At 41.6% G+C, this 22614-nt stretch overlaps 1 protein-coding gene across 5 annotated transcripts in view; it reads right to left on the bottom strand.

The window, feature by feature from the left end:
- Positions 1-22614, bottom strand: part of LOC125453113 (mitogen-activated protein kinase kinase kinase kinase 4) — a 272621-nt gene that overhangs the window by 59056 nt on the left and 190951 nt on the right. For 3 of the 5 annotated variants that reach the window (XM_048532228.2, XM_059646599.1, XM_059646600.1), the window contains 6 exons: positions 17735-17813; positions 16446-16621; positions 15744-15816; positions 13455-13665; positions 4515-4676; positions 2266-2352 (listed from right to left, as the gene is read on the bottom strand). In XM_048532228.2, coding sequence (XP_048388185.1) covers positions 2266-2352; positions 4515-4676; positions 13455-13665; positions 15744-15816; positions 16446-16621; positions 17735-17813 — 788 coding nt within the window. The remainder of the gene's footprint in view (positions 1-2265; positions 2353-4514; positions 4677-13454; positions 13666-15743; positions 15817-16445; positions 16622-17734; positions 17814-22614) is intronic. The other 2 variants (XM_059646598.1, XM_059646601.1) reach the window with 1 other exon arrangement.

Here is a 22614-nt window from a genome sequence, read left to right as displayed (position 1 = left end):
AAGGGGCTAGTAAGAGTGGGAAATGAAAGGCTATTAAAATCAGTAAAGAAAAATTAGTGCAGGAACTTGTGAATGTAAGATCCCAGGAGCTGTTGGCCAATGTCCTCGCATTCCAATAGAGACAGTCGCACCGATGGATGTGCTGGCTATGATTTTACTTACTAATCAAGTCACCTAAATTTTTCTCCAGATCATTCATACATATTACAAACAACAAAGGTCCCAGCAATGATCCCTGAAGACCACCACTAGTGACTGATCTCCATTCCAAAAAGCACCCTTCCACCACAACTCTCTATGACCAAATCAGTTCTGTATCCATGAGCCAACTCACCCTGGATCACCTGCGACTCTACCTTTTGTACCAGCCTGCCTTATCAAATGGACTTAGGTTTACTTAGAAAGTCACAGCATGACCATACATAGTCAACATTGTTTTACAAAAGGGAAATGCTGTTTTGACAAATTTATTAGAGTTTCTTTTTCAGGACATATCTATAGGGATAGATAAAAGAGAACTAATGGATGTACTATTACCTAGATTCTCAAAACAAATTTGATAAGTTGCCACAATCAAGCTAAATACACAAGGTAAGGGCTCATGGAATTGATTTAATACAGTAACATAAACTGACAATCCAGACAGGAAAGAGAGAGTTAGGACAAACAGGACATTTTCATGTTGGCAGGCTGCGTTAAATGAAATGCCTTAAGAACCAGTGTGAGGGGTTCAGCTACTTGCAATCTGCATTAACGATCTGGACAAGGAGATAGAGGCTATGTGTCTAAATTTGCAGACAATACAAAGCTAGGTTGAAACGTAAGCCGAGAGGAGGACACAAAGCCTACAAAGTGATATAGATAGGTTAATTGACCAGGAAATAAGATGGGATATAGAGAATATTGTTGGCAAGTCACTCACATTGGCAATAAGAGCAGAAAAGAGATTATGTTTTAAAAGGCACAAAATTTGTAAACTTTACTGTTAACAGGGATTGTAACACAAAGTGAGCAGAAAACACAGCAAATAATCAGGAATTCAAATGACATGTTGGAATCTCTTACCGGGGATTGGATAAAGATGACATACGGCTTTAATGACACAACACCTGAAATATTGCATGCAGTTTGGGTCACAATAATTTAAGGAAGGATACATTTAAATTGGAGAGAGTGCAGCAAAGACTCTCTAGATTGATCCCTAAGATATATGATGAAAGTCTGAGCAAATTGGGCTTGGAGGTTAGAACAATGAGAGGTGATTTAATTGAAACTTACGAGATTCTGTAGGGGCCTGACACTGAGGTTATTTCTGCTGACTTGGAAAACTAAGGTAAGGAGACACAGATTCAGGGTAAGATTCAGATCATTTGGAACCAAAAGAAGGAGTCATTTCATCACTCAAATGATAATGATTCTTTGAAACTTGATACCTCAGGGAACTGTGGTTTCTCCATGTATACTGGACATGTTATTTGATGCCTCAGAGCGTGAAGGCTTGTGGACGTGGTGAGAAAATAAAGGTTAACCTAAAGAGGAGGGATGATTGAACTAAATGATGGGGACATGTGAGGAGTTGTGTGGTCTTTTGCTCTCTTATGTTCTTAAACATATAGTATAAATTTTCTCTTTTGTCACAAAAATAATAAAAATGCTAATACTTTGAATTAGTTTTGAAAAATACCCAGTAATATAATTTATGTTGCTGCCCATTTCTCTGTCCATTTTACAGACCCTAAACCTTGAAAAATTTGCACTGTATAATTGAATGAATGCCTATGAAGGGGACTTGTATAATCCAAATGAGCATGTTGTAACCCACCCATACAAACACAAAGTATAGTACTACTACAACTTTGGGGAGAACAGAAACATGTAGTTTAAAATTTTCCTCATCCATAACAATGAGAAACCAGGTTTTCTAAAAGAGAAAGGTTGGTGTTTAATTATATATTAGCTTACATTTTCAGTGATTTTTTTTTAACAGAAAGGGGTGTATTTAGAACAGCAACTTAATTTTTATTTAATTCTGTTTCTTATTTAATTCTGCTTGCCCTTACATTTCCAGTTCGTGACACAAAGCACTAAGTCATTGTCACACAATTCAAATGGCAATTGTTTGCTTAGGCTACTTTGTTGAGCAATTGGACTATTATGTTAACCTCCAACAGACTGATCAGCTTCCTATCAAATGAGGATTGTGACACAGTGAACTAAGGTAGTAGTGAAGCTGTTGGTCAGACAACAACGGAGCGAACAAGTTACCAATAACATGGCCTGCTCTTGGAGCAACTGTTGCTGAAGAATTTCCAAATGACGTTGTTCCTCTTCAAGCTGGCGTCTGATGTACTCCTGTTGCAAAAATTACACAATAATGTGTAAGCAAAATACCAGTTTAAACTAGAAACTGTGTATCTACACCTCTAAGAGACTGCTTCTCTTGACCTTGCAAAAGTACAAAGCTTCATTGAACTCATACCAAAGGCACTATTGAATAAGCTAAGAAAAACAGTTGGTTGCTGTTTGTCAGAAAGGTACGCAACTGGTGTTTTTATTTAAACCCAATTTTGCCATATTTGCATCTCTTCTCTATGCTCCTAAATTAGTAAAAAAAAAATGAAGGCACACAAACTGCCTGGCATATAGTTAACTTTTGCATAAGATCTCTCTAATTCTATTGAAAGTCATTTCTTAAAGTTATGCAGTTACTTTACAATTATATAATTGGTGGGCCGCAATGCCCTAAAACTGAGCCAATTTCACAATGGAAACTGCAACACTTATGATTTGAAGTACATAAGAAACAGGAGTAATAGGCCCTTGCAATCCATCATTTAATGAAATCAAGGCTGTGTCTTCTATTTCAACACCGTTTTCTTGCATTATTTCTGTATCTCTTAATGTCCTTAATATAAAAAAAACTTGGAGCTCTTGAACAAATGCAATGTCTGAATCTTTCTAGCTCCCCATGGTAGCCAAGTCCAAAAATTTACCACCCTTTAAATGAAGGAATTTCTCCCTCTCGGACCTAAATGGCCTGCCCCCTTACTCTGAGACAGCATCTCCTGGTTCTAGAACCATGTCCCACGGATATTATAGTTCCTGGATCTATTTCGGGCAGCCTTGTAAAAGTTTTGTACGCTTAAACAAGATAACCTCTCCTTCATCTGAACTCCAAAAAGTAAATACTTAATAATCTGTTTAGTCTTTCTTCCCAAGACAATCTTCCATCCCAAGAATTAGTTTGGTGAGCCTTCATTGCACTCCCACCATGGTAAGTATATCTTACTATAGGTAAGGAGACCAGAACTGCACACCGTACTTCAGGCACACAGTCTCAAAAAGGCTCTATGTAATAAAATAACTAGTATTAGTCTTATCATGGCAATGCCCTTGAACAAGGTAAGTTAAATTATCAAAATACAGATCTGCCATTTAAGTATATCAGCATTTAAATGATATGCCCTCAGGACCGAAGTAATAGCGATTACACTCAGAGGATCATGCTTTAACAATTATTTAAACCATTTGGCATGCACCAACAAGTGGAAAAGATAACAAGGTGTAGAGCTGGATGAACACAGCAGTCCAAGCAGCATCACAGCAGCAGCAAGGGTCTAGACCCAAAACATCAGCTTTCCAGCTCCTCTGATGCTGCTTGACCTGCTGTGTTCATCCAGCTCTATACCTTGTTATCTCAGATTCTCCAGCATCTGCAGTTCCTACTACCTCAAGAAGAAAAGATGTACAAATTGCTAATTAATACAAAAAGGCAACATCATTCACACCTTGTTGTAAAGGTGCTCTCAGCTTAATTCCAGTGTATAGGAATGTCAAACAGTATTTGAACCGGCAAGCTTAAATTGTCATGACAAGGCTGCACATTGCCTTTAAATGACTGCAAACGTGACAATATGATCATTAAAAAAACCTACCCGGAGTCTCTACAAAAACTTGAATTTGGCCACACACACTTGTGTTAAAACATTTGAGCGTTAAAATTTTAAAAAGGAAACAGCAATGAGGATTATAAATTTTACATCTGATGTCTTCAATGTTGACCAACACATCACAAGCACTGCGGGAAAGCTGAAGATCTGATGCAAGAGATATAGAGAAAAGGAATAGTGGAGAAAGGCAGAGAATGAAGTAGTGAGGAAGACATCAAATCAGAAATGAAATGAGAGTGGACAATGTACTCCCAAAATACTTATGCCATGCTTTTGAATGTTCTCAGTTATAGTATTAGATGGAGGAATGAATGGGGTACATGTTTTGCTGGATCACTGCAGTGTAAGAAAGTGGCATTGTTTGTTTCAGTTTGCTTGGATAGCTCTTGCGAGTCATGTAGGAGTATGGTGAACAGTCACACAAAAATTTATGGACCCAAACTATTGCTCTGATAGCCAAGATGAGGGGAAGAAATTCAAACTACCAAACAATACCATATTGAAACTGAGACAGCAAATTCTTGGCTCAGCCTTAAGTAAATGAAGAACGACAACAAAAATCACCTGCTCTCTCTCCACTCGCCTCTTTTCTTCTTCTGCCCTTCTTCTTTCCTCCTCTTCCTTCTTTCGGCGCTCTAGTTCCTCCAATTTTCTTTTTTCCTCCTGCTCACGTCTTCTTTGCTCACGCTCCTGCTGTCTTCGTGCTTCTCGCTCCCTTCTCTGCTGCTGCTCAGTTAAAGAAAATGCTCAATAAGGTCCAATATAAATGATTTGTTGCATTCATTGAGTTAACTTTGGTAAAAATGTCAGTTTTGGGCTATCATTTGATTCCATTCATACCATATTTATAAATCTAAAAAGAATGCTTAAAAATGGCATTATATTGAAATTGGTTTAACAAAGTTTGAACAAGTAGCTATTCTAATGTTAGGTAATGTATTGGATGACTTTGTCAATAAGTGTAAACAATTGAGTTAATCATGGCTACAAAATTAATAATCATCTTGAGACCATTTCCTGGATTCTAGAATAATTCTTTTTGTAGATTTAGCCATTCCCAGACATGCATATTAGCAGTTTTCAGTTCTTTCACAATCAAAATTGTGACACACTTATTGAAATATCTTGAAAGGCTAAAAATATGAAGTTGTCCACCACCTTGCTTTGCCAGTTACTCCTGGGAATGAATAAATAAAAAAAACTGCACGCAGGCATTCTGAAGAGTGCATACTTAGATCATGCTGTTTTATTTCTACAATTACATAGTTCTTCTTCAACACTACCCCTGCTTAATTTCTGCTTCATAACTACAAAGCTGAAAAAAGGAATTCTTTTCATTGAAAGTTTACATCTTAGTGAGGAAAGTTCAGGCCAACTCTCATTCAGCTGTGAAAACTCTGCACACATTCTGACAGCTATGACATTTTCAATACCGCACCTAAGACAATCTGTAACAACCCGTAAGATTTTGTTTTAATTTGTCCCATCTTCAAATGTTTATAGATCATGAAAAAAGAATCAGCATCAGTGTCTTCACCAAAACCTGAACATTTCTTCTCTGGACTACAACCTTTTTCCCCAAAGGTAACACAATGAAGAGCTAGAGGAACACAGCAGGCCAGGCAGCACCAGAGGAGCAGGAAAGCTGATATTTTCAGCTGGCATTTTTAAAGAAGGGTACCAGCCCGAAACGTCAGCTTTCCTGCTCCTCTGATGCTGCCTGGCCTGCTGTGTTCCTCCAGCTCCACACTGACTCCAGCATCAGCAGTTCTTACTATCTCTGAGTTATAGCCTTTTGCCCAAACTTTGTTTCTCCCAAACTAGTTTTGTGAGATAGATTGTTCTCAAACAAATGAACTAACAGGCAAAAACATTAACTTTTCTCGCCTTCAGTTGTTGGAGTACTATAAAAAATGTCATTTGCACCTTTACCAGAGTTTCTATGAGTTTTCTTTTAAAGTATAAATTTAGAGCACTTCAAATGTGCTAACAAGCACTTCCCCAAAAGGTAAAACAGGGTAAATAGAAGCTTTCAATTTATTTACGTAAATATTTCTTTAAATTATTAACGTGCAGCCTAACTAATATATGATTTCAAAGCGACCACATATTCTCTGAGATAATGGGAACTGCAGATGCTGGAGAATCCAAGATAACAAAGTGTGAAGCTGGATGAACACAGCAGGCCAAGCAGCATCTCAGGAGCACAAAAGCTGACGTTTCGGGCCTAGACCCTTCATCAAAGAGGGGGATGGGGAGAGGGTTCTGAAATAAATAGGGAGAGAGGGGGAGGCGGACCGAAGATGGATAGAGGAGAAGATAGGTGGAGAGGAAAGTATAAGTGGGGAGGTAGGGAGGGGATAGGTCAGTTGAACCATTTTAACTCCCCCTCCCATTCCTTAGACGACATGTCCATCATGGGCCTCCTGCAGTGAAACAATGATGTCACCCGAAGGTTGCAGGAACAGCAACTCATTTTCCGCTTGGGAACCCTGCAGCCCAATGGTATCAATGTGGACTTCACAAGCTTCAAAATCTCCCCTTCCCCCACCGCATTCCAAAACCAGCCCAGATCGTCCCCTCCCCCCACTGCATCCCAAAACCAGCCCAGCTTGTCCCCTCCCCCCACTGCATCCCAAAACCAGCCCAGTTCGTCCCAGCCTCCCTAACCTGTTCTTCCTAACACAAATCCCCTCCACCCACCTCAAGCCGCACCTCCATTTCCTACCTACATACCTCATCCCACCTCCTTGACCTGTCCGTCCTCCCTGGGCTGACCTATCCCCTCTCTACCTCCCCACTGATAATCTCCTTGCCACCTATCTTCTTTTCCTCTCCATCTCCGGTCCGCCTCCCCCTCTCTCCCTATTTATTCCAGAACGCTCTCCCCATCACCTTCTCTGAAGGATCTAGGCCCAAAACGTCAGCTTTTCTTCTCCTGAGATGCTGCTTAGCCTGCTGTGTTCATCCAGCTTCACATTGTTATCTCACATATTCTCTGACATGCAATTTGAAAAGGACTTGTCCCAAACAGAATGAGGCTGTGCTTTAAACATTATTGCTGGAAAAAAGACACATTTTTGTCTTGCATTCATCAGGACAATTCACAAGAATATCACATCAAGGAGAAAACCAGCATTTATACTTTGAGAGGATAGTGCTAACTGATTTACAAGTCACATCTGACTGGTGGATGTGTTGTCATGGAGAATGCACCAGTTAGTGATAATTTCCAATTAACTGCCAGGCTTTGTTTTAATTGTAAACCAAGCAGGTTGACCCTGATTGGTCATAGCATTACCCTAACAAATTAACTGGAAATTCCTGCCACCTGTTTTCTTGAGGTAAAACAAGTGCATTGCATATACATCTTCTTTAAGAACAGGTCCCAATGGGTATGCAGCTTCCAGTGCACACACATGCACCACATTGAGATGCCAAATAATCCAAAATTGATTGCACACTCAGAATTATTGAGAAAATGCTGCTCAACTGTAGAATCACATCTAATGTTGAGGACCATCTTTGGGTTCTCTAAGTATGGGATGTTGGAGCATTATGCTGTTTCATCCAATCTGCCAGTCTTTAAGACGTTTATTGTCTTGTCGGCACTGAAGTTCATGTACCACATTACTCATGCATGCATGAGAGACCAAATGACTTTTTGACAGCAGCATGTTTTAAACATCAGCTGGCACTGAAGGTTGTAAAGGAAGTAAATTGTAATGAGTGCAGATATTGCTGAGCCTGACTCAAGCAACTGCTTGGAAAATTGAAATTATGCTTGTGGGCAATGGGTAAGTCAAAATTTCCATAATGCATAAACCATACAGATACAGTGAAGAGGAGGCAGGGGAGGATGGAGCAGGAACAGTGCGAGTGGTGGATGCATAGGTGGGCAAGAGGGGGCAAGCGGAGAACAGAAGGGGATGTGGAGGGTTAGCTGGCGGGGGTGGGAGAACAAAACAGAGATTGGGGGAGGACCAGTAAAGAAGATGAGGGTGGAGTTGGGGATGTGGGGGACAGGGTGGGACTCGAAAGGCGAGGTGGGTCCAATGAGGGGGTGGGTCGGGCGACGTATCCTGGGAGTGAGTGAGAGATGGCGTGGAAGCAAAGAGACATATATTAGACTCAAAACTTTAACTCTATTTTCCCTCTCCACAGATGCTGAGTTTCTTTAACAGTGTGCTTTTCTCCTTTCAGCTCTCTAGCACCTGCAGTGCTTTGTTGTTATTCAGGTTCATCAAGCCAAATTCTTTAGTTTGACCCCAGTCCCCACTTTATTACCTAGGGATTATGATTTGGACCCCAATCTTTTTTCTCTGCTGACCTCTGTTCTTTTTCAAGGGTAATCTCTTGACCACTCAGAATCAAGCTGTTTGTTTAAAATTTAAACAAGGCTGGCATTTAACAGTCCAATATCATTGGCTCCTGTGTTCTCCAATGGAATGCCTACATCAGATTTCACTTGCCAACCAATCATCTATTCTCATCTAGATGATTCCCTTTACTACGTAAAGTTTTAGCTCAGGTTGTGGGTGAGGTTGTTGACTTGCTCACCGAGCTGGCTTGTTTTTGTTCAGCCATTTTGTCATCATGCTAGGTGACATCATCAGTGGAGCCTCCTATGAAGTGATGTTATTCTACTCCACTTGGAATTTATACTGTCCGATCCGTTATGGTGAGTACTGTCATTTCCAGCTTTGATCTGAATGGGTTTATATATGGGGTCCAATTCTATCTATTTGTCGATTTTAATGTACAGGTGGAGAACTATGTCTCCAGGAATTCCCGTGCGTGTTTATGTTTGGCTTGGGCTACTATGGTTATCATGTTGCAGTTAAACTGATTGTCTGAATGCAATGAAGGCTTGGATATTAAGGAGAGTTCATCATGCCGTTTTGCTGCCAGCTGATGTTCATGTAGTCTGATGGCTAGTTTCCTTCCTGCCTGTCCAGTGTAATATTTGTGGCAATCGTCACACGTTGACAGGTAGGAAACTAGCCATCATACTACATGAACATCAGCTGGCTGCAAAATGGCATGATGAGCTCTCCTTAATATCTAAGCCTTCATGGTTTGAATGCAATCAGTTTAACTGAGACAAGGTGACCATAGTAGCCCAAGCCAAACATAAACACGCACGGGAATTCCTGGAGACATAGTTCTCCACCTGTACATTAAAATCGACAAATAGATAGAATTGGACCCCATATATAAACCCATTCAGATCAAAGCTGGAAATGACAGTAATCACCGGACAGTATAAATTCCAAGCAGAGTAGAATAACATCGTTTCATCGGATGCTCCACCGATGATGTCACCCAGCATGGTGATGAAATGTCCGAACAAAAACAAGCCAGCTCTGTGAGCAAGTCAAAAACCTCATTCCTTTACTATGGTATTTCTCGCAAAATATCCTAATGGATGCAACATGATAAACTTTGACTTTTTTACTTGATTACTCCTTCCATGTATGAATTTCACGTTTGATTTAAATTCGACCAGTATTTAGCCTTTTTGCTGTGAACCTGTTTCTTGAGTAACATAGCGATCTTATAATCTCTCTCATTATAAAGAAACAAGGCTAAATTGTGATCATGCTGTTGTAATTTGTTTCATCATTAAATCATGATGATTGTTTTGATTAATGGTAGTTTGCAAATTAAGAGTACAGTAGCACAGTGAGTGAATGAATGACTGCAGTAGTAAGTCAGAGGGCTGGTCTAGTGATCTTGCACAAAATGAGAAAATAAAATAAGTGTAGTTTAATAAGTGGAAAGATGAACATTATCAGCATAGTGACAATGGAACTACTTGATGATCATTAAAAAAAATCACCCACAATATTTCTTTCCTTTGCACAAGGAAACCTGGCATTCTTACCCAGTTTGGGGTTAGTTTTTTTAAAATGTCCAGAGTCAACAGTAATATGGCTGACTCTTAACTACCTGAAACTGCATGGAAAATCACTACATTGTGCCACACAATCCTGATCCATTAGTTATGGGATTGCATAGCACCTTCTATTCTGCTACTGCTCTTGTCTGTTTTTCTACGCTGCTCATTGAAACAGCAGTTCCTGCGAACTTGATGATATGCAAGAGTGAAATTTTCTGGGCCACGAGGTTACAAATTGCAATGGAATGCAGTTCTATTGCTATTGGCTACAGCTTCTCATGCCGATCAGTTTGAAATTGCTTGATCTGTTCTACAATTATGCCAATTAAAATGGTAGCCATGCCAAACAACATAATAAATCAAGACCTTAAATATGAAATCCTATCACATCCAGTCACAAATAGGGGCGAGGAATTAAACAACAGGAGGAGAAGGCTCCACAAACATTAAGCAATCATCCAGTCAATTTAGATTAGATTCCCTATAGTGTGGAAACATGCCCTTCGGCCCAACAAGTCCACACCACCCCTTGAAGCATCCCACTAGACACATTCCCCCTATAACCCACACACCCCTGAAACTGCATGGAAAAATCACTACATTGTGCCACACAATCCTGATCCATTGGTTATGGGATTGCACAGCACCTTCTATTCTGCTACTGCTCTTGTCTGTTTTTCTACGCTGCTCATTGAAACAGCAGTTCTTGCAAACTTGATGATATGCAAGAGGAGAAGGCTCCACAAACAGGCAATGTAGCATAGCCGATCCACCTAGCCTGAACATCTTTGGACTGTGGGAGGAAACCGGAGCAACAAGCCATTCCAAGACAGCTACAAGGACATTTCCCTGACAATTTGGAAATTATCTGGATATATACCGTCCGTAAAAAAGCAGGACAAATCCAATCCAGCCTGTTATGAAAGTGACATAAGGTACACTGACAGCACGATCAAGTGGCACAAGCTTACCAATAGCCTGTTGTCTGTTCCTCTGTTTGGGTACCGCGACAGTGTGGCTCCAAACCTCATTACAGTATTGAACCAAACATGACACGAGCTAAATCTCAAAGATGAGGTGAATGTGACTGCACCTTAACATCAAAGCAAGGTTTATCTGAGTGTGGTTTCATGGAGCCATATTAGACTTGACATCAGTAGTGATCAAAAGAGAAAACACATCACTGGCCCGAGTCAAACTAGATGGGTGCAGTTGCTGAAGGTCACGTAGCTCAATCTTAGGAATATCACTGCAGAAATTCTTCAGAAGAGAGACACTGGCTCAACCATCTTAGGTTGTTTCAACAACGGCACTCCCATGCCAGCAAAAGGTCAGAGACAGGGATATTAGTTGGTGATTGCAGAACTTAGAACCATTTCCTAATTCCTCAGTTAGCAAAATTCATGCCTGGCAACAAGACACTCTGTGCACCTCCTTTTCCCAGAGTTGCTGAGATCTACAGCTCAGAGATGTGCTTTGGCTCAGCACATCTATGCCAGTAAAACAACAACCACCTAACTATTCTAATCCCATTTTTGAGATCGTGGCCCTAGTTTTGTGTGTCTTGATATCACAACTGTACATCCAAATACTTCTTAATGTCATGAGAGTCTCTGCCTCTACTACCCTTAGAGGCAGTGAGCTCCATATAGTACCACCCTCTGGAAGAAAACATTTTTCCTCATATCTGCTCTAAACTTCCTGCCTCTTACTTGGAATCTAGTCACTGATCCCTCCAAAGGAAAATGTTTCTTCCTGTCTACCCAATCTATTCTGTTCCTCAACAGTATACATCTCAATAAAAGTTACCTTTCAATCTTCTCTGCTCTAAGGAAAACAACCCCAGTCTGTCCAATCTCTCTTCATTACTGAAAATCTCCATTCTGGGCAACATCCTGGTAAATCTCCTCTGTACCCCCGCCGGTGCTATCACATTCACATCTCACATCACTGCTATTGAATCTTCAAAGTCATCTGGCAGGGTGGAAGAAGAATTCATAGACTAGATGATCAACTAGGACAGCCAGGTGAATGCTTTGACATGAGTAGTCTTGAAACTAGAAATTCTGCAGCAAGTACCTCATATCTCCTGGCTCCCAACCCTGTCTACCAATTTAAAGCCAAAGTGTGGGCTGTGAAATTCTCTATTTACTTGACTGAGTGCAACTCCAACAACTCTCAGGAAATTCAACATCCTCAAGGACAAAGCAGTCCATTTGATCCACACCCAATCCATCACCTCAGAACACGAATTCCCTCCAAAGTTGGCTGCAGTGTGCATCTTCTACTAGATGCATGCCAACTACTTATCAAAGTTCCTTTCAAAGCCTGAGCACGTGATTTCTACTGTCTATAAAGTATAAGGATAGCAAAAACATTGAAATAACTCTACCTTCATGGCCTCTCCAAATCAAATAAACTTGTTTTTTTGTTAAAAAAGAACCTAATTTACAAAATGTGGTTGCCAATGGCTAGGCCAGCATTTACTGCCCATCCCTAATTGCATTTGGCAAGGTGGTGGTGAGCTCCCTTCTTGAACCACTGCAGTCCATGTAGCTTAGGTACAGCCATAGTCCTAACTGGATGAGACTTCCAGGGTTTTGACCCCACAACAACAAAGCAATGACAATTTAGATCCAAGTCACAAGGCGAGGAGCTTGGAAGGGAACTTGCAGGTGGTCCCTTCATTTATCTGGTACCCTTCTTCTGGCGGTGGGGGCCGGGGGGGGGGAGATCATTGATCATTAGTTTGGAAGGTACTGTCGAAGGAAGCTAGTTGAATTGTAGTGATATAACCTTTAGATGGTATGCACTGCTGCTACTGATGCATCGGAAGTAAGTATTAAAGATTGTGGATGGAGTGCTAATCAAGTGGGCTGCTTTGTCCTGGATGGTGTCAAGCTTCTTGAGTGTTGTTAGAACTGCATTCATCTAGGCAAGTGGGGAGTATTCCATCACAACCCTGGCTGGGCACCAAATATGCAAAGATCCACATGTACATCACTGAAAAAACAAGTGTAGCTGCAAGGATAAATTCAAAGGGATCATAGATTGGAGATGGAGCTACAGGAATAAAACCTCTTTGGCCCGTAGTATCTTAGAACAACATTGTATGCTGAAAGTACAGTAAGCACTTCTGATGTTAAATAGAATGTCTTTCGACTTTTGATTGAAATTTTCGAGGTCAAGCAAGAATTGAAAGGAAGTATTTTCCATAACTTCAGACAGCATCAAGGCACAGTCCAATAACATGGGAGCAGAAGGTTAGAACAGATCACTTTTGACATAAAAATGGAAAATGGAAACTCAAGTAAAAGTCAAGTTGGCAATAATCTTTGGTGAATAATGACCAAAAAAATTACAATATAAAAGGGAGGCTTTATTTTAAACCAAAGGTAGTGCAATGTGCCGGAGAACTAGGTCAATATACAGTTTTGTTACGGAACATATTTTTGTTAACGTTATTCCAACCTGTTCCAAACTAAACTTGCCTAATGTCTTAATGCATTTAATACAAACGTTAACTCATATTTAAGTCATTTCAATATTTCCGAAAAAAACTGTCCAAATCATAATGTCTAGACCTTTTTTTAAATTCTTACTTCTTCAAGTCGTCGCCTTTGTTCCTTCTGTTGCTCAATACGTTTTTGACGCTCTGCAAGAAGCTGTCTTTTATACTCTTCTTGTTCTCGTAGCTGCTGTTCTTGAAGGATTTGCTGCCTACGCATGGCTTCAGATCGCTCCTTGTTCTCCTGTTGCAATCTCAGGAAGTCACGACGAAGAGTCGATTCTCCAGGCACATTAACAATTGAGCTACAAAAGAAGATTTTTTTTAACCCAATGTTCTCCTTCATGCAGATAGGTGCAATTTATAAAACTAGTTTGCAGCCAAATTTGGACACAATAATTGTAACAGGCCCCATGAAATGTGTCACCCTATGCATTTGGACAAGAGTGAGTAAAAGCATAAAGGACTGCGCATTTAAGCTTGCTGAACAGGAGAAAAAGCTGGGAGTTGTAGTGACTGAGCTATTGTTATGAAAAACATTAGGAGTCATTGCCATTTAAAAATAAATTCATAAATACAGACAAATGCTTTGAACTAATCACATGTGAAATAACTTAATTTCTGTCCCTCACACTGTGGGAAATTTCAGGCCTTGAAAAGGTTCCACAGCAGGATTTTTCGATGGATACTAATTTAAGGGTCTCTACATATCAAATCATTATCAGTGTGTTTTGTCTGAAATATGTGGATTTCAAGAGGACACAATTTAAAATTGTGAACAAGCTGGATAAATGGTCATGTAAGAAAGCACTTTCAGATGTCAATCATAGGATTGGATCACCTGAGACTTGCTTGTATTGTTTAAAAAGCAACTCCAGGGCCTTTTAAATTAGGTTTTTTTTGCTTCACTGCAGCTTCAGACTGATGAGTCAGATGGAATAGGTTTAATCATCACGCTAATTTCACGTGTGACATGGTACAGGCTCAAATGGGCAAATAATATTTTCTTAGCATTTCTTGCATGCTCATAAACAAATAAAAAATCTTGAGCTGAGATCTTAGATTCAATACATAATGATTTTAAAAACTGATTGTTTGTAGGATACATCTCAAGTTTTAAATTTAAAGACATAACTTGAATAAGATACAAAATAACTAAATTGCTTCGTTTGAGAACACTTTATACATGAAGACTTATGAACTCTCAAACTTTAATGAGATTTATTTCTCAACAATTTTACGTTGTTAGCTACACTTGCATGTCTTGTATGCATAGGTTAAATTGGCTTGCAATTGAGAATTAACATCACAAAAACAGACCACTTGGTCCAAATAGTCCATGCTGGTGCCGGATGTAGTTTTCACATCAGCCTCCTATCACCCTTACTTCAGCTACACTTTTCCAAACTCAAATGCTTCATCTAACATTTCGCAGCATGTAATGTGGTACGTACACATGGTATGGAAGATTGACCCAAATATGACACATATTTTCCACAATAATCATTTTATTACATTACTTTCACAGGAAGCTAATGTACATTATGTTAAACATCTCTCTGAAACTTACACCTTTTTCCAAACTGTATTTTTGTTCATTCAAACAACATGTGTGTTTAATGGGTTCTTTCTCTGAACTTAATCATTCTTTGTTCCCTCAAAGTCAAGCTAAGTATCTGTTCTTGCATATCCATGTGATATTCAGATCAAATTGCAATCATGTATAAGGTTATGCATATCCTGATCACTGTTTTACTGTAAAGCATCCTCAACTTCACAATAAAACCTTTTGGTGTGGAGGGGAAATTGTCATGAAGGTATGTTTCTCAGCTAAATTTTCTCATATTTCACATTACCTGTGCCAACTGAGCATGGTTAATTACGGGTTATAAATTATGAAGTAGATTTCAGTGCAGATAAAACAAAAGCACTGATAGCATCAGGCTGTACACAAATTCTCACGATAGATTTGAACTCTCCAGCATAGAGGGAAATACAGAAAACAGAATGGGCACTTTTTCCAGGAGGAGGAAAAGAGAGTGGAGAAATAAAAAGCAGGGGAAGGGGAAGTATGTGCATCTAACAGACAGTCAGCTCAAGGTTACTGAAATGAACTTGCAACCCCCTGGGCAGAGAACAGTGTGATTCTGGCAGAATTTATTTTGAAGCGACAGGAAATGATAATGACAGGTTGAAACTAGATAGAAGACTGCAACAAAGATTATAGAAGTGAAAATAGAGGAAAATAAAACAGAATCTGCAAGAGAAACATTGGCCCATATGAGGGTTTCTGTAGGATTTGCTCCCCATTTGTCAAAATAATTACAAATCCTGGACTTGTATAAATCCAGACAGGACAACTTAATTTTAAATAACACGTTACCTTGGCTCTCCTTCTTGCTCAGGCAACTCCTCCTCCTCCTCTTCACTCCCACTGTATTCATATTCAGTTTCATCTAAATTAAATTAAACATTGTGCTTTATAGCCGTAATGTCAATCTTCACATCACTTTTTTGTTTGGGTATGAAGGAAGACGTTCAATGTTTATTACTGAACAGGGAAAAGAAGCCTCACTTGCATAACTGTCTGGTACCGGAGATTCATACAGGAGGAGATCATTTGGTCAATTATTTAGCTAACATGGTTCTACTAGATAAAGCAGCCATATAACTCCAAAATATGGACCAATGTGGTCTTGGTTACAAGAGATGAGGTTTATTTTTGCCACGTGTTGATTACTCATCAGTAAAAAGAATGTCTTTTCAACTTTGATTAACTGATCACTCCAAAAGTTAAGCAAACAATGTCTACGTTGCATTAAAGAGATATGGAAAAGTATGTTAAATTGATAAATTGTAAACTCTTGTGTATGCTGATTTCCCCTACATTTCTCAGTGCCACCCCTCTAATGAAACATTATTTCAAATTCATATATATGTGAACATGGAGGTTTAAATTCTTGCATTTGTCTAACAGGAGTAATGTTTTAATATTTTAAAAAAATTCCCTTTGTTAACTGAAGAAGCCTACAATCAGCAATCAAATAACGGTATCTTGTGATTGCATCAATATTGTACAGTATACCTTTTTCTCCTCTCTTCTTTCTTGTTCTATCAATATGATCCTTCAACTGGATTCGAACTTGCCGCTCATTTGGCTGGTCACGTATAAAGGGATGTTTTAACAGGTGCTCAGTTGATGGCCTTTGCATGTAATTTTTCACCAAACAGCTCTCAATAAAGCTGAAAAATTTCTTTGACCTGAAAATGAAGGAAAACTGTTTTTTTTTAAACTTGAATGGCTAATGATTTGGAAATTAATTTGAGATGAAATTACTCAATAACCATTCAATTCTTGTTCAGTTTTAAATTTTCATACCCAGCAGCAGAGATTACTTTGTTCAGAGTTCTAAGCAATGTTTTGGAGATAACCTCAAAATGACTGATCATATCTGCACAAGTACTTACTTTGAATGTTATCTTCAAAAAACCTTCACTCAGATTACATTCAAAATTTAATATATGCAATTTAATATATACAACAATCCACCTTTATTTTCAACTGTATATGCATGGCACAAGCAATCTCACGCAGTACAAGGATTTCATGGCAGCTAAACAATTAAGCATCCCACATCTGTGGACAAGCCAGGACAGTACTATTGAAGCAATCTGTATGTGTTTTTTATCATCTGTGAATCTGAAAATGAGAAAACCCAGTTGAATTGCTGGTTTGATATCATTAGCAAGGAAATTAATCGTAACTACCTATTCTAAGAAACGATTAGGCAATACAACTGATGAATACAATTCTAAATAATTATTTCATACATATCCAGTTACAGCATTGGCCTTATTGTTCTAAGAACAAACCTCAAAACCTACCGTAGTGCAGAAAAGCTTGAATTTTCCAAAGTTCATTAAGATCCAGATGTTGGTTTCAAATCCAGGTCAGAAACCCAGACTCATTCCAGCACATCATTTGGGTATTCCAAGAGGGAACATGAAATCTTAAGATCATTGTACTTCAGTTGAAAATAGAAGGGGGCAGAAAATGAGAGGGAGAATGGATACAAAATTTGTCAACCCCTTTGGATTGTAAGGAGAAACCCAACTTTAACCAATTAGCAAAAAATTAACAGCTGTTGCATAGCTGTAAATGAAACTGTTTTAATTCACACTGCACAGATCATAAATCAAACAAGCCGGTGTTTTGCACTAATATCGAATGTGAGATATGCACATTTGTGATACCTATATATCTGCATTTCAAAAATGCTATTTGACCAACCATAAGAAATCAGTACTGTTACTGCTGAAAAGTCAAAGAGCAAATAATTTGCTTCAACTTTGAGTATTAACAAAAATACAAACCATTTCTTAGACTTCAGTCGTGGAGGTGGATTTCTAGGAATGAGGAAGAGCGCTCTCATTGGATGCATGTCACAAAGAGCTAAAATGTAGAAATACAAAGAACAGTTGCTTGATCATAATACTTCAACAAATAATCATAATTAATTAGCCAAATGAACTGGAAATCCATAATTTATTTCATGAAATTTAAATAATTTGAGGTTCATCTGTCAATTTCTCTTATTCTTTCACAAAGTCTGTTATGCAAATTAAATGGATTATTAGATTTTAACCCATAAACTATAATGGATGAATCTTTTCTTAGGAAAACAAACAGTTTTTCCTTTGTATTCTCAGCATCACACAAAATTATATATTCTCTAACACCTCCAGATTCTATGATCTATGATGTAAAACCTCCCATTATCAACTATAGAAGGAAACATTGGGGAGAAAGTAATTACTGCCGGATACGGCTATGAATTAGCTAATAGAAGGTGTCTGAAATTAATTCAAAAATAGCTGTGTCCAGTTTCATACATTTGCCAATGCACATTGCCTTGAAGGTCACTAAATCTTTTAAATGGTTCCATTCTTCTTTACCCCAAATTGTACCATCATACTTTAACCAATTTGAAAATGTGATATTTAATCACGTTTGCTGAAGAAACCATCAAAGCATCTAATACATCAGAAGAAAAAATACAGAAAAAAATACAGTTTTATCTTGAACCAGTAGTCATGATCAGGTTTTCATATCAAGTGGTCTAAATTAGATCCTTTTTTCTGCATGTTTACATTCTTCAATAGGTGATCTCTAAATTACACTGCTTTTTATCATATTGGAAATGTTAACAATGTTGTTAAATACACACTAAATGTGCCTTTATGAAAAATAAACAACGCTTTATGGATCTGTACTGAAAATAAGGGTTGCTATTGAAGTGGAATCATTTACAAGTCTTACAAAAAAAGAGCATCCCTGCTACAATACCACACTGACAATTTAGTAAATCAATATGGGAGGCTCTTCAATCCATCTTTCCTAACGTATTTGTAAAATCATTTCCCCGTCAGTTCACGTGTCTTGGTTTGGTTTTAGTTTCCGCTGAAGTACCAGAAACCTATTCCAAGAGTTGATCATCTTTTCTTAAGTTCTTCCAGGTATTTACCTTAAAATTTACATTCATTAATTCTAATACATTCTCCCTTGGTCTAGTCCCTTGCTTTGAAGCAAAGATAACTGTTTAGATTTACGTCACCAATACTGTTTAATATCTTAAATAATACATTCAGTTCACCACTGAATCTCCTCCATTCAGGACAATGGAATCCCCTTTCCTGCAACATATCTTTATAATTCAATCACTTGATACTATAGATCAGCTGAATTACCAGGCCTTTTTGACATCACCGTCGTTTAAATGTCCTCCTGATGAAAGATGATCAAAACTAAATGTCACTTAACTCAAGAAGTGGTTTGTAAAATTTTAGAACAATATCCCTGATTTTTATTTACTGCTGTACCATGATCACTTGAACCCCAAAGTGCTCACGTCGCGCATTGAAACATTTTCACTTCATTTTCAGCTATTTCTAAGCTACACAGAAATTTTTCTTTGCAATTTAGCAACTTCATCTTCGCAAAAAACCTTGTCAACCAAATTTGTCCACTTGCATATTTTATCTGACTAGCGAGTTTTGAGAAGATTTGTAGAATTCCGAGAAGCATGGCATTCCAACCGGAACTCCATCAACAAACACATTGGCTCCAAATCAATCTACCATCCTCGGAGAAAAAGAACAGGAAATGACATCACCAACCCAAGGAAACCTAAACAGATAAATAGAAAGTGGGACATAACACCAGCGCTTCACTGGAGGCTCACTGTTGATGTTACCTAGAATGGTGACAAAACATCTGGGAACAGACCTTCCAGCTCAGTGAACCAGCTTACATCTGGAACAAATAAAGACCCACTCTCTTGTGGACCGAGAGGAGGAGAGCGCTGTGTTGGAGGTGGAAGGAAGACGTCGGGTTGGCTGTGCACCCTTGCAACCAGTGGATCTTAATGCTGGCTTCGGCCTAATGCTGGTTCAGGGGAGCAGCCAACCTGCAACGATGGCTGCGGCAAGTGCTCGTGCCCCAGGTCAGGGGGTCCGGAACACCATCCGTGTCTCTGTGAAGAAGATGGATGAAGGTGCACCTGTGGACCGCACCTTTTTCATGAAGAGGGTCCTGTTGGACTGTTGTGGGTTCGCTGCTGCAGACATTTACTGCCTGCAGGATTTCCCCGGAGGAGGTTTTTACGATGTAACCTTCAGGAGTGCCAAGCTTTGCGAGTGCTTCCTGGAGGTTTTCAAGGAGAAAGGAGGTGAGGGCCCCCTCTCTGTATTGACCGCTGTCCCGCTGTTCGTGATGCCAGCGCAGAGGAGCCGTATGGTGACTGTACACATGTACAACCCGCATGTGCCAGCAGTTGATGTCCTGACCTTCCTTGGAAGGTACGTGAAGGTGGAAGGGGACCAAACTGACATCATGGACCCCTTTGGCATCTGGACCAGTAAGAGGCAGGTCAGGGTGACGCTGAGGATGGGCGCGGACGGGAACAACATACACCCACCGTCCAGCTTCGCGATCGGCGGGAACAGGGGCTACCTGACCTACGCAGGGCAACCTAAAGTCTGCCATGCCTGTGGTAGGTCAGGTCACGTGGCAGCTGACTGCAAAGCCACCATCTGCAGGAACTGCAGGGAGGGGGGACACCTTGCAAAGGATTGCCCACAAGAGAAACGCTGCAACCTTTGCAGGGAAGCGGGCCACCTCTATAGGGCATGCCCGCAGCGGAGGACCACCTACACCCAGGTCGCTAGCAGGGGCAATGCGGGGCCAGCCCCCGCCAGAGGACAGGAAGGCACCAGGGCCCTGCAAGGACCCCACTAATGTGCAGGAGGGCCCTGCTCTGCAGGATGGGCCCCGAGGCCAGCAAAGCACCCCTCCAGGCTCCGCTCCCCCCCCCCGACAACCCGGAGTCGATGGAGGCGGCGGCGACAGGTGACCCAGGGGAGTGGACAACGGTCCAGAAAGCGAGGAGGAAGGCACGTCGGCGGGCCCAGGAACCGCAACCATCAGGCGGGCTATAAGAGCTCCTCTGACGAGGGAGATTCGGAGAGGGCCCGCCCAAAGCAGAAGCTAAAGATCTCAAGGGAGAAGGAAAGCAGCACCACGCTTTCAGGTGATGGGAGGCGTCCTGAGGCTCCCTCCGACACCCAGTCACGTGCCGCTGGGGCACTGGAGGGCCCCCCAGAACTTCCAGGCAGGAAGGAGGAAACAGCCCGTCCCCAGCCTGACCCAGAGCCGGATCTCCTGCCTCCGTACCCCCGCCGGGGGGGGGGGGGGGGGGGGTGCCACCCGAAAGGCAGCACGGACGGTTTCCTGAGCCCGGAGAGCGTCCAGCAGTTCGCCCGGGCAATGGGCATGAAGGGACAGATGGAGGGGCTAGACCTTGGACTTGGGGAGGGTACTGCGGTCACTGCCCACAATGGGGGTACGAGTTGCGAGCATTAATGTGCGCAGCGTCAAGTCCACCACAAGATGTGTGTCCACGTTGGCCTACCTGACCACCGTCAAGGCGGACCTCCTGTTTCTGCAGGAGTGCGGGATACCATACCTCGGCAGGTACGGGAAATGGTCCGCCGCCTGGACCTGTGGGCCTTCGATCTGGTCGGGGGGTAATGACTGTCGCTCCTCGGGCCTGGCTATTCTGCTGCAGGGGCGCAACTTCACCATCTCTCAAGTTCAGGTGGTGGTGTGGGGAGGGGGGGGCCTCATAGTGGCTGACGTCACCTACAGGAACGCTCCCCTGAGGCTGATCAACATGTACGCCCCAGTGGTACGGAGTCAGCGGTTGGCCGTCCTGCAGCGGCTTCCACCCCTGCTGACTACGTCCAGGCCGGTCATCCTAGGCAGAGACTTCAACTGCTTCATCGATGCAGATGAAAGATCTGGCGTGGGGACAGCGGGTGGGGGGAGTCAACTGGACGTCACGTCCAGATTCCTGATGGGCACAGTGAAGGACGCGAAGCTGCTCGATGTCTTCAGCACCCCTGCAGACGGAGCGCAGCGGTGGTACACCTGGTCGCGGCCAGACGGGTCTATTTGCTCAAGGATAGACTTCCTGTTTGTGTCACGGGCGTTCTCGGTCAGGTCCACCGGCATCGAGCCGGTGTTCTTCTCTGACCACTGCCTCCTGCTGGCCAACTGTCACTTACAGGACGACCAGCCGGCCGGCAAGGGGACGTGGAAGCTCAATACGATTCTGTTGACCCCAGAGAACGTCGAGGAGCTTAAGAGGGAGTACGCCGGTTGGAGAACCATGAAACCCCTCTGAGTCTCCGGGCGACTGGTGGGAGACGGTGAAGGAGAACATCAAGAGGTTCGTTGTCCTCAAGGGTGTTCGGAAGGCGAGAGAGAGGCGGGAAAAGCTGTCGCGACTCCAGAAAAAGGTGCAGAACCTGCTCCTTCTGCAGGTGATGGGGGTCGATGCCACGGAGGACCTCCGCGAGGTGAGGGGCCAGCAAGCCCCTTCGCCGCGGAGGCCTCCAGGATAATCTTCCGGTCCAGGGTCCGCTCCGTGGAGCAGGACGAGACGTGCTCTCGTTTCTTCTTTCAGAAGGTGCACAAAGAGAGCTCTGTGCTCAGCCAGCTGAAGGAGCACAACGGCTCGGTGACGTCGTCTCGGCCCGACATTTTGAGGATCAGCAGATCCTTCTATGCCGGACTGTACGACACAAAGCCCACAGACAGCACGGCCTCCGAATCGTTCCTGTCGTCTATCACAGAGGTCTTAGACGACGGCACGAGGGAGTGGCTGGGCCGGCCGATATCCCTGGACGAGCTG

This window comes from Stegostoma tigrinum, chromosome 6 (genome assembly GCF_030684315.1).
Source record: "Stegostoma tigrinum isolate sSteTig4 chromosome 6, sSteTig4.hap1, whole genome shotgun sequence".
In the NCBI taxonomy this organism is placed as follows: Eukaryota; Metazoa; Chordata; class Chondrichthyes; order Orectolobiformes; family Stegostomatidae; genus Stegostoma; species Stegostoma tigrinum.
Note: the sequence above shows the minus strand (reverse complement) of the source record. Positions and strands in the feature narration are given on the sequence as shown.